The 13,728-nt window shown below is 45.3% G+C and overlaps 1 protein-coding gene across 5 annotated transcripts in view; it reads left to right on the top strand.

The window, feature by feature from the left end:
- LOC140429806 (tyrosine-protein kinase JAK2-like) overlaps positions 1-13,728 on the top strand; it is a 297,390-nt gene that overhangs the window by 195,512 nt on the left and 88,150 nt on the right. For all 5 annotated transcript variants that reach the window (XM_072517253.1, XM_072517255.1, XM_072517251.1 and 2 more), the window contains one exon: positions 3,779-4,100. In XM_072517253.1, coding sequence (XP_072373354.1) covers positions 3,779-4,100 — 322 coding nt within the window. The remainder of the gene's footprint in view (positions 1-3,778; positions 4,101-13,728) is intronic.

Here is a 13,728-nt window from a genome sequence, read left to right as displayed (position 1 = left end):
AAGTACCGATAGACCTGGCTCCTCTCTTTAATTACATCATCTGTACAAAGCATTCTTCTGTCTCCTCGCACGACAGGCGTTGTAATATTGTAGTAATACTCTGGGATTTCAACTTCCCCAACATTAACTGGGGTAGTCATAGTGCAAATGGTTTAGAGGGAGTGGAATTCTTGAAATGCATCCGGGAGAACATTTAAGCCAGTGCGCAGAAGGTCCTTGCAAGTGAGGGGGTGGTCCTGGACTTAATTTTAAGTAATGAAGCCGGGCAAATGGGTGAGCATTTTGCAGACAATGATCCTACCTCTGTTAAATTCAAGATTGTTACGGAAAAGGACAAGGATTGGCCTGAAATCAAAGTTCTGAACTGGAGCAGGCCAATTTTAATAAGATCAGATATGATTTGGCCAGAGTGGACTGGGAGCTGACACTTTAGGTAAATCTGTAACAGAACAGTGGGACACATTCAAGAAGGAAACAGGGCAAGTACAGGGCCAACATATTCCAATCAAGAAAAAGGGTAGGAGCAACAAATCCAGTGAACCCTGGATATGGAGGGATATACAGCATTGGATAAAGAGAAAAGGGAGGTTTATGGCAGATATCGAGGACTCAAAACCGCAGATTTCCCAGGAGCGTATAGAATGTGCAAGACAGATCCTAAAAAGGAAATTAGGAAGGCAACAAGGGGACATGAATAGATACTGGCAAGAAAGGAAATAGCACAGGCGCTGACAATAATTTTCAATTCCTCTTTGGCCACAGGAGAGGTGCCGGAGGACTGGAGAATAGCCAATGTGGTACCATTATTCAAGATAGGAGGAAGGGATAAATTGGGAAATTACAGGCCAGTCAGTCTAACCTCAGTGGTAGGGAAACTATCGGAAGCAATTCTGAGAGATAGAATTAATCTGCATTTGGAGAGTTAAGGATTAATTGAGAACAACCAGCATATGGTTTTGTTCAGGAGAGATTATGTCTGACCAACTTAATTGAATTTTTAGAAGAGATGACCAGGCGTGTAGATGAGGGCAATGCATTTGCGTAGTCTACTTGGTCTTCAGCAAGGCTTTTGATAAGGTCCCACATTGGTGGGACATAGGCGGAAGGGTAGCACAGTGGTTAGCACTGCTGCCTCACAGTTCCAGGGATCGGGTGATGTTTTCACTTTTATCCCGTATCTGCGTGGGTTTCCTCCGGGTGCAACGGTGTCCTCCCACAGTCCAAAGAAGTGCAGGTTAGGTGGATTGGCCATGTTAAATTTCCCCTTCAAAAAGGTGTCCAAAAGGTTAGGTGGGGCTACTGGTTTCCGGAGATAGGGTGGAGACGTGGAATTAAGAAGAGTGCTCTTTCAAGGACGGTGTAGACTCGATGGGCTAAACGGCCTAATTCTGCAGTGTAAATTCTAGTCTATGGGTGGCTGATAGTGAAGACAAGAGCCCATGGGATCGAAGGAAATTTTGCAAATTAGATCCAGAATCTGTTGAGTGGCAGGAAGCAAAGGTGATGGCCGAGGGGTGTTTTGCTGGCTGGTAGCCTGTGTCCAGTGGGATCCCACAGGGATCAGTGTTTGTTTGTGGTGTATGTAAATGATTTAGTTGTGAATGAAAGAGGGTTGATCAGTACGTTTGTGGATGATCCAAAAATTGGTAGAGTGGTAAATAGTGAGGAGCCTTAGATATAGTGAGGAGCAGGGTATAGATGGGCTGGCCATATTGGCTGATCAGTGGCCAATGGAACTCAATCTGGATATGTGTGAAGTGATGCACTTGGGCAGGACAAATAAGGCAAGGGAATACATGATAAACGGCAGGACCCTGGGAAGCACAGAGGATCAGAGGGACCTTGGTGTGTGCTTACACCGATCCCCTAAAGTAGCAGGCCAGGTAGATACAGTGGTTAAGAAGACATACGGTCTACTTGCCTTCATTAGCTGAGACATAGTGTTTAAGAGCAGGAAGGTTATGCTGGAACTGTATAAAACACTGGTTAGGCCACAGCTAAATTGTGTGCAGTTCTGGAATCCACTTTACGGGAGGGTTGTGATAGCACTGGGAAGGTTAAGGAGGGGATTTACCAGAATGTTGCCTGGGCTGGAGAGTTTTAGCTTGAAAAAGAGATTGGATAGACTTGGATTGGTTTCCTTGGAGCAGATGAGACTTGGGGGGGGGGACATGATTAAGAGGTGTAAAATTATGAGGGGCATAGACCGCAGACAAGAAGAAACTTTTCTTCTTGGTGGAGGGATCAGTGATCAGGGGGCATATGTTTATGTTGAGGGGCAGGAGGTTTAGAGAGGATGAGAGGAAAAATGATTTCACCAGAGAGTGGTGGGAGTCTGGAACTCACTGCCCAAAGGGTGGTGGAAGCAGAGACCCTCGTAACATTTAAGAAGTATTTGGACGTGCACTTGGCAGTGCCAAGGCATATAAGGCTATGGGCCAAGTGCTAGAAAATGGTATCAGAATAGTTCGGTAGTTTCTGACCGGTGCAGACGCGATGGGCCGAAGGACCTTTTCTGTGCTGTAGACCTCTATGATTATGTCCCATGATTTGGTTAGCCAAGACCCAAATGCACTATCGTAAATGACCTACACCACACGACCTCCAAAACAAAGTAATATTCCATGAGCCATCTATGTGTAAATGGATAAATACTTCTCATCTATAAGCAGAACACTCCCCCTGCAAAATCAAGGATTATCTTACTTTTATGGCTCCTTAATAACAGCTTTAGCAGACATATCATAGAATTTACAGTGCAGAAGGAGGCCAATCGGCCCATCGAGTCTGCACCGGAAAGAGCACCCTACCCAAGGTCAACACCTCCGCCCTATCCCCATAACCCAGTAACCCCACCCAACACTAAGGGCAATCACATATGGGCTGTATGATCTCAAATCCAAGTTGTTTCAATAACATTACTGCAACAAATATAAAATATAACAATGTTGTTACCTTCATCACAACTTTAGGAAGTATTTGGACAAATACTTCAGCTGGGAAAAAGCTAAGAAAACTGTTATAATTTTCCATCTCCCTCATTTAAGGAATATTCAGATACTTGAGAAGAGAAAGGATTTTGTTAAGAAGAATGCATAGTTTTCTCTGAATTTTGCAAGAGTTGTTGACAGTTTAAAAAAAAAAAAAATCTTCTCACCTCGGTAGTCTTGGCGAGGCACTGTCCAAACACACACACACACACTCTCACACACTCTCACACACACTCACACACACTCACACACTCTCACACTCACACACACACTCTATTACACTGATAGTTATTTTGTATCTTTGCACTCTCCCCTTGGAGAGTAGTATGATGGCCTTCCAGCCTTATTAAATCTAGGAGGTCACGATGTGAACAATCCTTCCCTACCCATAACCATCGTAATTGTACAGTTCGTCCCATATAGCTGGCGAGATTCATGGTGAACTCTTATGGTGAGGGACACCCGCCTCCATTTGGTATGAGGGTCCCATGGGATGTCACCCCGGAATTCCGGGGCAGTACGACGATTCAGCCTGTCCTCACCAGGACTCTCCGGCGCAAGGATTGAACTGTGCACCTTCTGTGCAAGCGAAAATGCTACCAATAGGCAAATATTCCTTGCTGGTACAAATCTGCTGAGGTTATAACTTTCACAGTTATGTTCCTACCCCGACATGGTCATGAATTTCTTATGTTGTCCATTAACCGCAACCCAATTTGAAGTTGCAGAAGATGTAGAGCTTGAGCTGGTTCCCATTCATGCCAGTAATTTTGTTGTTTCAATTCTAGTTACAAATCGTTGTTGCCGAAAAACATTCGCCTACAGATCCAAAATTACCACTTTGTGACAAGGAAGCGGATTCGATACAGATTTTACCGATTTATCCGGCAATTCAGCCAGTGCAATGCAAGTGCTCGGGATCTGAAGTTAAAGTACTTGATTAACATGGAAACTCTTCAGCCAGCCTTTTTCTCAGAGTACTTTGAAGTGAAGGAGCCAGTGCGGGGACCCTTGGGCGAGGACATCTTTACAACCATCAGTGTAACTGGAAACGGAGGAATTCAGTGGGTGAAGGGGAAGTGTAAAGACCACAATTTTCAGTCTGATCAGGTAATAGCCACAATCATTTAAATACTCCACCTGCAGCAGTTGCAGCTCTCTTAGTTAAGGCATCAGGAAGAGTAACGTAAAATAAATTGCAATGTCCTGTTTGAAAATTCACTTGTAATCCTGCTTTCTTCGCGTATTTAATTAACTGAGATACCTCACTGAATTTATGGACGTTATGGTGTAAGATAGCACAATTTATCATACACCTGTGCATGGGATTTGGTTGGGTTCATCTGTATTCTTGGAAAGTTGAACTGCAAGATTCATCTGGTTGGAATTTAATCTTGTTTTTGCATAAATTGCTGTGCCTTTCATTTGAACGTATGTCTTCATGGCGTTCTCAAATCCGTTTCCAGCATTGTTACTTTATGTACTCATTGTGTCACACTGAGTACAGCGCACAGAAAAGGGCCGTTTGGCCTAATTGGTTTATGCTTCTCATGGCCTACTCCTACCCTATTTCATTTAACCCTCACAATATATCCTTCTGTTCTGTTCTCCCTTGCATGCTCATCTTGAATGCACCTTTTTTGTTTAATTCATTTTTTACGGGATGTGGGCTTCGCTGACTAGGCCAGCATTTATTGTCCATCCCTAATTTCCCTTGAGAAGACATTGGTGAGCTGCCTTTTGGATACGCTGCAGTCCATGTAGTGTAGGTGCACCCCCTGTGTTGTTGGGGCGTAAGTTCCAGGATTTTGACCCAGTGCCAGTGAAGGAGCGGAGATATATTTCCAAGTCAGGATGGTGAATGACTTGGAGGGGAACTTCCAGGTGGTGATGTTCCCATGTATATGCTGATCTTATCCTTATAGATGGTAGTGGTTGTGGGTTTAGAAGGTGCTGCCTCAGGAGCCTTGGTGAGTTCCTGCAGTGCATCTTCCAGATGGTACACATGGCTGCTACTGTGCGTCGGTGGCAGAGGGAGTGAATGCTTGTGGAAGGGGTGCCAGGCAAGCGGGCTGCTCTGTCCTGGATGGTGTCGAGCTTCTTGAGTTGTTTTGGTGCTGCACTCATCCAAGCAAGTGTAGGTAATACCATCACAATCCTGACTTGTGCCGTGTAGATGGTGGACAGACTGGAAAATCAGGAGGTGAATTACCCGCTGCAGGATTCCTAGCCTCTGATCTGCTCCTTGAGCCACAGTATTTTTCTGGCTAATCCAGTTCAGTTTGTGGTCAATGGTAACCCCAGTATGTTGCTAGCAGGAGATTCAGTGATGATAATGCCATTGAATGTCATGGGGTGATGGTTTGATTCTCTCTTATTGGAGATGATCATTGCCTGGCACTTGTGTGGCACAAATGTTACTTGGCACTTATCGGCCTAAGCCTGGATATTGTCCAGGTCTTGCTGCATTTGCAAGTGGACTGCTTTTTGCCTCAACTACCCCTTATGATAACGACTTTGGATAAAAAGGTTTCTGCTTAGTTCCCTATTGATTTATTACGACATACTTGTATTTACGACCATACTTCCTCTGAGCTACACATGGCCACACAGCAACCCAAAGTCAACCCTACAAATACACTAAGCAGACTTAAAGGAACCACTCACTTTAATAAAGGGCCTGTGCACTCCTCCCCCCTCCCCCCCCCCCCCCAAAAAAAAAAGAGAATTAGGGGAAACATTGCTTATGACCTCTATTTTTGGACTTCCCCACAATTAGAAACATTTCCCCCACATCTAGCCGATCAAATCGTTCAGTCGAGTAGTGCTGAATCGATGTTTCTTAGTTTGAAGAATGGGGTACAGTGAAGTTCCTTCAGGGGTTGGTATTAGGACCACTGCTTTCCTTGACTTATACGAATGGCCTAGACTTGAATGTGCAGGGCACAATTTTTAAAATTTGCAGGTGAAACTAAACTTGGAAGTATTGTGAACAGGCTGCTGATATATTTGTGCAGAGACAGGCTGGTGGAATGGTCAGACAGGTGACAGATGATACATATGCATAGATACATATACATAGAACATACAGTGCAGGAAGAGGCCATTCGGCTCATCGAGTCTGCACCGACCCACTTAAGCCCTTACTTCCACCCTATCCCAATAACCCCCTCCTAACATTTGTGGGCACTAACGGCAATTTAGAATGGCCAATCCACCTAACCTGCACGTCTTTGGACTGTGGGAGGAAACCGGAGCACCCGGAGGAAACCCACGCAGGCATAGGGAGAACGTGCAGACTCCGCACTGACCGTGACCCAAAGGGGAATCAAACCTGGGACCCTGGTGCTGTGAAACCACAGTGCTAGCCACGTGTGCTACCGTGCTGCCCAGAGGACACAGGTAAGATGAAATTTAACGCAGAGAAGTGTGAAGTGATACATTTTAGGAGGAAGCATCAGTAGAAATAAAGGATCTAAAGGAGACGCAGGAAGGGAGGATTCTGTGGGTATATATGTGCACAATGTGTTGATGGTGGCAGGGGAGGTTAAGAAAGTGGCCAACAGTGCTTTGTAAATAGGAACAAAGAGAACAAAAGTGAGGAGGTTATGGTGCATCTTTATAAAACAATGGTTCAGCCTCAGTGGGGATAAGGTGTTCAATTCCGATTACCACAGTTTTGGAAGGAAGTTATGGTGAGAGGGTGTGGAAAAGGTTCAGGAGAACCTTCCAGGGATGGGCGACTTCAGGTGAATAGACAGATTGGAGAAGCAGGGGCTGTTCTCTTTCGCGATGAGAAAGTTTAGGGGAGGTTTGATGGGGATGTTCAAGTCCAGATAGAGTAGGTAAGGAGCAACTTTTCCCATTTCGGGAAAGGGCACAGAAGCAGAGGACACTGAGGTAAGGTGATTGGAAAAAGAGCTTGAGGCAACATGAGGAAAAGCCTTTTTCATGCAGTGAGTGGTTAAAGTCTGGAGCGCACTGCTGTAGAGTGTTTGCAGGCAGATTCAATGTTTTTTCCCTGGTGCCCTGTGATATTTTCCAAAGTGGGGCTAGCTCAGTAGCTGGCACAGTTGTAATGGGCCGAATGTCCTCCTTCTGTGCTGTAACTGCCCTACGTTTATCTCAAAGGCCTCTATTTGGTCTCCTTAAGCCTTCTCCGAAATGAGTCCCAACCTGTTCAGCATTTCCTGATAAATACATCTTTTCAGTTCTGGTATCATCCTTGTAAATCGTGCAATGGTCTCTTCATTTTTTTGTAATGTGGAAACCAAAACTATTTATGTCGTACTCCAACTATCATTTAACTATAATTTGAAACAAATTTTACAATTTCCTTGTTTTTGAATTCTCTTCCTCTAGAAACAAGCCCAAATACTCAGTTCACTTTTTAAAAAAAAGTGATGCATGTATTTGCACTTCCAGATCTTCATTTCTCTAACCCTGCACGGTGGCACAGTGGTTAGCACTGCAGACTCACAGCGCCGGGGACCCGAGTTCGATTCTGACCTCGGGTGACTGTCTGCGTGGGTTTTCTCCGGGTGCTCCAGTTTCCTCACCCAGTCCAAAGAAGTGCCGGTTAGGATGAGTGCCCATGCTAAATTGCCCCTCAGTGAGCAGGTTAGATGGGGTTCTGGGTTACGGGGATAGGGTGGGATGTTCTTTCAGAGGGTCGGTGGAGACCCGATGGGCTGAATGGCCTCCTTCTGCACTTGTAGGGTTCTATGGTTTTATAATCCAAGCAGTGTTACCTCCTTATTATTAAAATGCACTATCTCAAATATCTATATTAAAATTAATTTGCCAACTAGGCACCCATTTTGCAAACTTTTGATGTTTTCCTTTATTTTGTCACCTTCCTCTGTATTACCTACAGCCCCCAAATTGGTGGTGTCATCTGTGAATTTTGAAGTCATCCTTCCAATGTCCGAGTCCCGATCAATAATGCAAATTGTGTTAAGAGATCTTTGTCTGCCGTGGACCCTATTTCTCTGCTTTCCAAAATCGCATCTAAAATGTATATTCTCAAGTATGTTGAAGTTTAACTTACTTAATTTAAACAAAATGGGGTCATCATTTTATCCACCACAGCCGTTGTTGTTATTGGCGTTTGCAAACCTTCCCAGGTGGATGAAATAAAGGACATTCACCAATCTTGGAACTTGTTTGTTGGGTATGTCGAAAGATGTTACAGACTGATCGCTGAACACCATGCTGTGAAATAAGCGTTAGAGCGTAGAGATTGTTATTCCTGAGCTTGTCAAAAATGAGCCGAGAACATTAAATGAGTGTCTGCTTGGGAAACGCCAAGACACTCGGGTTTTCTGTTGATGTTGGTGCTCGTCAATTGTGCTGCGTTATTGATACAGTATCATTGCCTTGATCTGACTGCCGAAACTATCAAGCTTGTGTTCCGGATTCCTCTGAACAATAGAGATCCCTGTCCCCACTTTCTATATTGCAATGAGTTAATTTGCATATGTGAAGTTTAAATACGGAAGTACGGTTAGATCAATTACTGTAACTCGAGTCTCCCTCATTCTTTGGACATAGTTTAGCCTTTGCAAATCTCCCTGATGCCTCCTCAATCTTTTTTCTGAAAGCCAGTTGATGAAGGATAGTACTGGAGCCAATCTTTTACTCCGTCTCGCGTCGATTTACAGAGTTAAACATCATGAGCATAAATCTCCTGACTCAACCACACCCGTCTCGACTTTTGTCTCGTAAGAAAATGGTTGGTGCCGTGGTGTTAAACATTGACTGGTGTGGCTCGGGAGCCCTGCTCTGGCATGGCAGTCTCTGCCCCACTTTCTGCAGATTTTTTAAATATTCATTTTTACGGGATGTGGCCTTCGGTAGCTAGGCCAGCATTTATTGGCCATCCCTAATTGCCCTTGAGAAGGTGGTGGTGAGCTGCCTTTTTGAACCGCTGCAGTCCATGTGGAGTGGGTACATCCACTATTAGGAAGGGAGTTTCAGGATTTTGCCCGAGTGACAATGAAGGGAACAGCGATATGCTTCCAAGTCAGGGTGTTGAGTGACTTGAGGGGGGAATAATAATAATTTTTATTATTGTCACAAGTAGGCTTACATAGAAGGCAGAGGGTAGCAATGGAGGGATGCTTTTCTAATTGGAGGGCTGTGACCAGTGGTGTTCCACAGGGATCAGTGCTGGGACCTTTGCTGTTTGTAGTATATATAAATGATTTGGAGGAAAATGTAACTGGTCTGATTAGTAAGTTTGCAGATGACACAAAGGTTGGTGGAATTGCGGATAGCGATGAGGACTGTCTGAGGATACAGTAGGATTTAGATTGTCTGGAGACTTGAGCGGAGAGATGGCAGATGGAGTTTAATCCGGACAAATGTGAGGTAATGCATTTTGGAAGGGCTAATGCAGGTAGGGAATATACAGTGAATGGTAGAACCCTCGAGTATTGAAAGTCAAAGAGATCTAGGAGTACAGGTCCACAGGTCATTGAAAGGGGCAACACAGGTGGAGAAGGTAGTCAAGAAGGCATACGGCATGCTTGCCTTCATTGGCCGGGGCATTGAGTATAAGAATTGGCAAGTCATGTTGCAGCTGTATAGAACCTTAGTTAGGCCACACTTGGAGTATAGTGTTCAATTCTGGTCGCCACACTACCAGAAGGATGTGGAGGCTTTAGAGAGGGTGCAGAAGAGATTTACCAGAATGTTGCCTGGTCTGGAGGGCATAAGCTATGAGGAGCGATTGAATAAACTCGGTTTGTTCTCACTGGAACGAAGGAGGTTGAGGGGCGACCTGATAGAGGTATACAAAATTATGAGGGGCATAGACAGAGTGGATAGTCAGAGGCTTTTCCCCAGGGTAGAGGGGTCAATTACTAGGGGGCATAGGTTTAAGGTGAGAGGGGCAAGGTTTAGAGTAGATGTACGAGGCAAGTTTTTTACGCAGAGGGTAGTGGGTGCCTGGAACTCACTACCGGAGGAGTTAGTGGAAGCAGGGACGATAGGGACATTTAAGGGGCATCTTGACAAATATATGAATAGGATGGGAATAGAAGGATATGGACCCAGGAAGTGTAGAAGATTGTAGTTTAGTCGGGCAGTATGGTCGGCACGGGCTTGGAGGGCCGAAGGGCCTGTTCCTGTGCTGTACATTTCTTTGTTCTTTGTTCTTTGTTGTACATTAACGCTGCAATGAAGTTACTGTGGAAATCCCCTAGTTGCCACACTCCGGCACCTGTTCGTGTACACTGAGGGAGAATTCAGAATGTCCAATTCACCTAACAAGCACATCTTTCGGGACTTGTGTGAGGAAACCGGAGCGCCCGGAGGAAACCCACTCAGACATGAGGAGAACGTGCAGACTCTGCACAAACAGTGACCCAAGCCAAGAATTGAACCCAAATCCCTGGTGCTGTGAAGCATCAGTGCTAACCACTGTACTACCATGCTGACCTGCAGGTGATGTTCCCATGTAACTGCTGCCCTCGTCCTTCTAGATGGTAGCAGTCGTGGGTTTGGAAGGTGCTGCCTAAGGAGCCTAGGTGAGTCCCTGCAATCCATCCAGTGCCTTTGGCCATTATTTGATGTCACATGGGGTGAATTGAATTGGCTGAAAACTTGCATCTGTAATGCTGGGGACCTCTGGAGGAGACCGAGATGGATCATCCACATGGCACTTTTGGATGAAGATTTTTGAGAGTTCTTCAGCCTTATCATTTGCACAAAGGTGCTGGGCTCCTCCATCATTGAGGATAGGGATATTTGTGGAGCCTCCTTCCCCAGTTAGTTGTTTAATTGACCACCACCATTCATGGCTGGATGTGGCAGGACTGCAGAGCTTAAGATCTGGTAGATAGGCCAACGAGAGGCGAGGCCATTTTGGATTTGGTACTGGGCAATAAACCAGGACAGGTGTTAGATTTGGAGGTAGGTGAGCACTTTGGTGATAGTGACCACAATTCGATTACATTTACTTTAGTGATGGAAAGGGATAGGTATATACCGCAGGGCAAGAGATATATCTGGGGAAAAGCAATTATGATGCGATGAGGCAAGACTTAGGATGCATCGGATGGAGAGGAAAACTGCAGGGGCTGGACACAATGGAAATGTGGAGCTTGTTCAAGGAACAGCTACTGCGTGTCCTTGATAAGTATGTACCTGTCAGGCAGGGAGGAAGTGGTTGAGCAAGGGAACCGTGGTTTACTAAAGCAGTTGAAACACTTGTCAAGAGGAAGAAGGAGGCTTGTGTAAAGATGAGACATGAAGGTTCAGTTAGGGCGCTCGAGAGTTACAAGTTAGCTAAGAAGGACCAAAAGAGAGAGCTAAGAAGAGCCAGGAGGGGACATGAGAAGTCTTTGGCAGGTAGGATCAAGGATAACCCTAAAGCTTTCTATAGATATGTCGGGAATAAAAGAATGACTAGGGTAAGAGTAGGGCCAGTCAAGGACAGTAGTGGGAAGTTGTGCGTGGAGTCCAAGGAGATAGGAGAGGTGGTAAATGAATATTTTTCGTCAGTATTCACACAGGAAAAAGATAGCGTTGTCGAGGAGAATACTGAGATTCAGGCTACTCGACTAGAAGGGCTTGAGGTTCATAAGGAGGAGGTGTTAGCAATTCTGGAAAGTGTGAAAATAGATAAGTCCCCTGGGCCGGATGGGATTTATCTCTGGGAAACTAGGGAGGAGATTGCTGAGACTTTGGCTTTGATCTTTAAGTCATCTTTGTCTACAGGAATAGTGCCAGACGACTGGAGGATAGCAAATGTTGTCCCCTTGTTCAAGAAGGGAAGTAAAGACAACCCCGGTAACTATAGACCAGTGAGCCTGCCTTCTGTTGTGGGCAAAATCTTGGAAAGGTTTATAAGAGATAGGATGTATAATCATCTGGAAAGGAATAATTTGATTAGAGATAGTCAACACGGTTTTGTGAAGGGTAGGCCGTGCCTCACAAACCTTATTGAGTTCTTTGAGAAGGTGACCAAACAGGTGGATGAGGGTAAAGCAGCTGATGTGGTGTATATGGATTTCAGTAAAGCGTTTGATAAGGTTCCCCACTGTAGGCTACTGCAGAAAATACGGAGGCGTGGGATTCAGGGTGATTTGGCAGTTTGGATCAGAAATTGGCTAGCTGGAAGAAGACAAAGGGTGGTGGTTGATGGGAAATGTTCAGACTGGAGTCCAGTTACTAGTGGTGTACCACAAGGATCTGTTTTGGGGCCACTGCTGTTTGTCATTTTTATAAATGACCTGGAGGAGGGCGTAGAAGGCTGGGTGAGTAAATTTGCAGATACACTAAAGTCGGTGGAGTTGTGGACAGTGCGGAAGAATGTTACAAGTTACAGAGGGGCATAGATAAGCTGCAGCGCTGGGCTGAGAGGTGGCAAATGGAGTTTAATGCACAAAAGTGTGAGGTGATTCACTTTGGAAGGAATAACAGGAAGACAGAGTACTGGGCTAATGGTAAGATTCTTGGCAGTGTGGATGAACAGAGAGATCTTGGTGTCCACGTACATAGATCCCTGAAAGTTGCCACCCAGGTTGAGAGGGTTGTTAAGAAGGCGTATGGTGTGTTAGCTTTTATTGGTAGAGCGATTGAGTTTCGGAGCCATGAGGTCATGTTGCAGCTGTACAAAACTCTGGTGCGGCCGCATTTGGAGTATTGCGTGCAATTTTGTCGCCGCATTATAGAAACGATGTGGAAGCATTGGAAAGTGTGCAGAGGAGATTTACCAGAATGTTGCCTGGTATGGAGGGAAGATCTTATGAGGAAAGGCTGAGGGACTTGAGGCTGTTTTCGTTAGAGAGAAGGTTAAGAGGTGACTTAATTGAGGCATACAAGATGATCAGAGGATTGGATAGGGTGGACAGTGAGAGCCTTTTTCCTCGGATGGTGATATCTGGCACGAGGGGACATAGCTATAAATTGAGGGGAGATAGATATAGGACAGATGTCAGAGGTAGGTTCTTTACTCCGAGAGTAGTAAGGGCGTGGAATGCCCTGCTTGCAACAGTAGTGGACTCGCCAACACTAAGGGCATTCAGATGGTCATTGGAAAGACATATGGATGATAAGGGAATAATGTAGATGGGCTTTAGATTGGTTTCACAGGTCGGCGGAACATCGAGGGCCGAAGGGCCTGTACTGCGCTGTAATGTTCTATGTTCTCGATGTTTGTGGAATCGCTTAGCTCTATCACTTGCTGCTTATGTTGTTTGGCATGCAAGAAGTCCTGTGTTATAGCTTCACCAGGTTGACACCTCATTTTTTGGTATGCCTGGTGTTGCTCCTGGCATGCTTTCCTGCATTCTTCATTGCACCAGGATTGATATCCTGGCTTGGTGGTAAAGGTACAGTGGGGGATATGCCAGGCCAGGAGGTTAGATTGTGGCTAAGTACAATTCTGCTGCTGCTGATGGCCCACAGCACCTCAGTGCCAGCCTTGAGTTGCTAGATCTGTTCTGAATCTATTCTTATCCCATTTAGCACGGTGCCACACAATACGATGGACGGTGTCCTCAATGTGAAGACAGGACTTTGCACAAAGACCGTGCGCTGTCGCTCTTACCGATACTGTCATGGACAGATGCGGTAGGCAGGTTGGTGAGGTTGAGATCTAATATGTTTTTCACTCTGGTTCCATCCTCACCATCTGTCACAGACCCAGTCTAGCTATTATGTCCTTTCGGACTCGACCAACTCACCCAGTAGTGGTGCTACCAAGCAACTCTTGGCGATGGACATTAAA

The sequence above is a fragment of the Scyliorhinus torazame genome, chromosome 9, assembly GCF_047496885.1.
Source record: "Scyliorhinus torazame isolate Kashiwa2021f chromosome 9, sScyTor2.1, whole genome shotgun sequence".
Classification (NCBI taxonomy): domain Eukaryota; kingdom Metazoa; phylum Chordata; class Chondrichthyes; order Carcharhiniformes; family Scyliorhinidae; genus Scyliorhinus; species Scyliorhinus torazame.
Note: the sequence above shows the minus strand (reverse complement) of the source record. Positions and strands in the feature narration are given on the sequence as shown.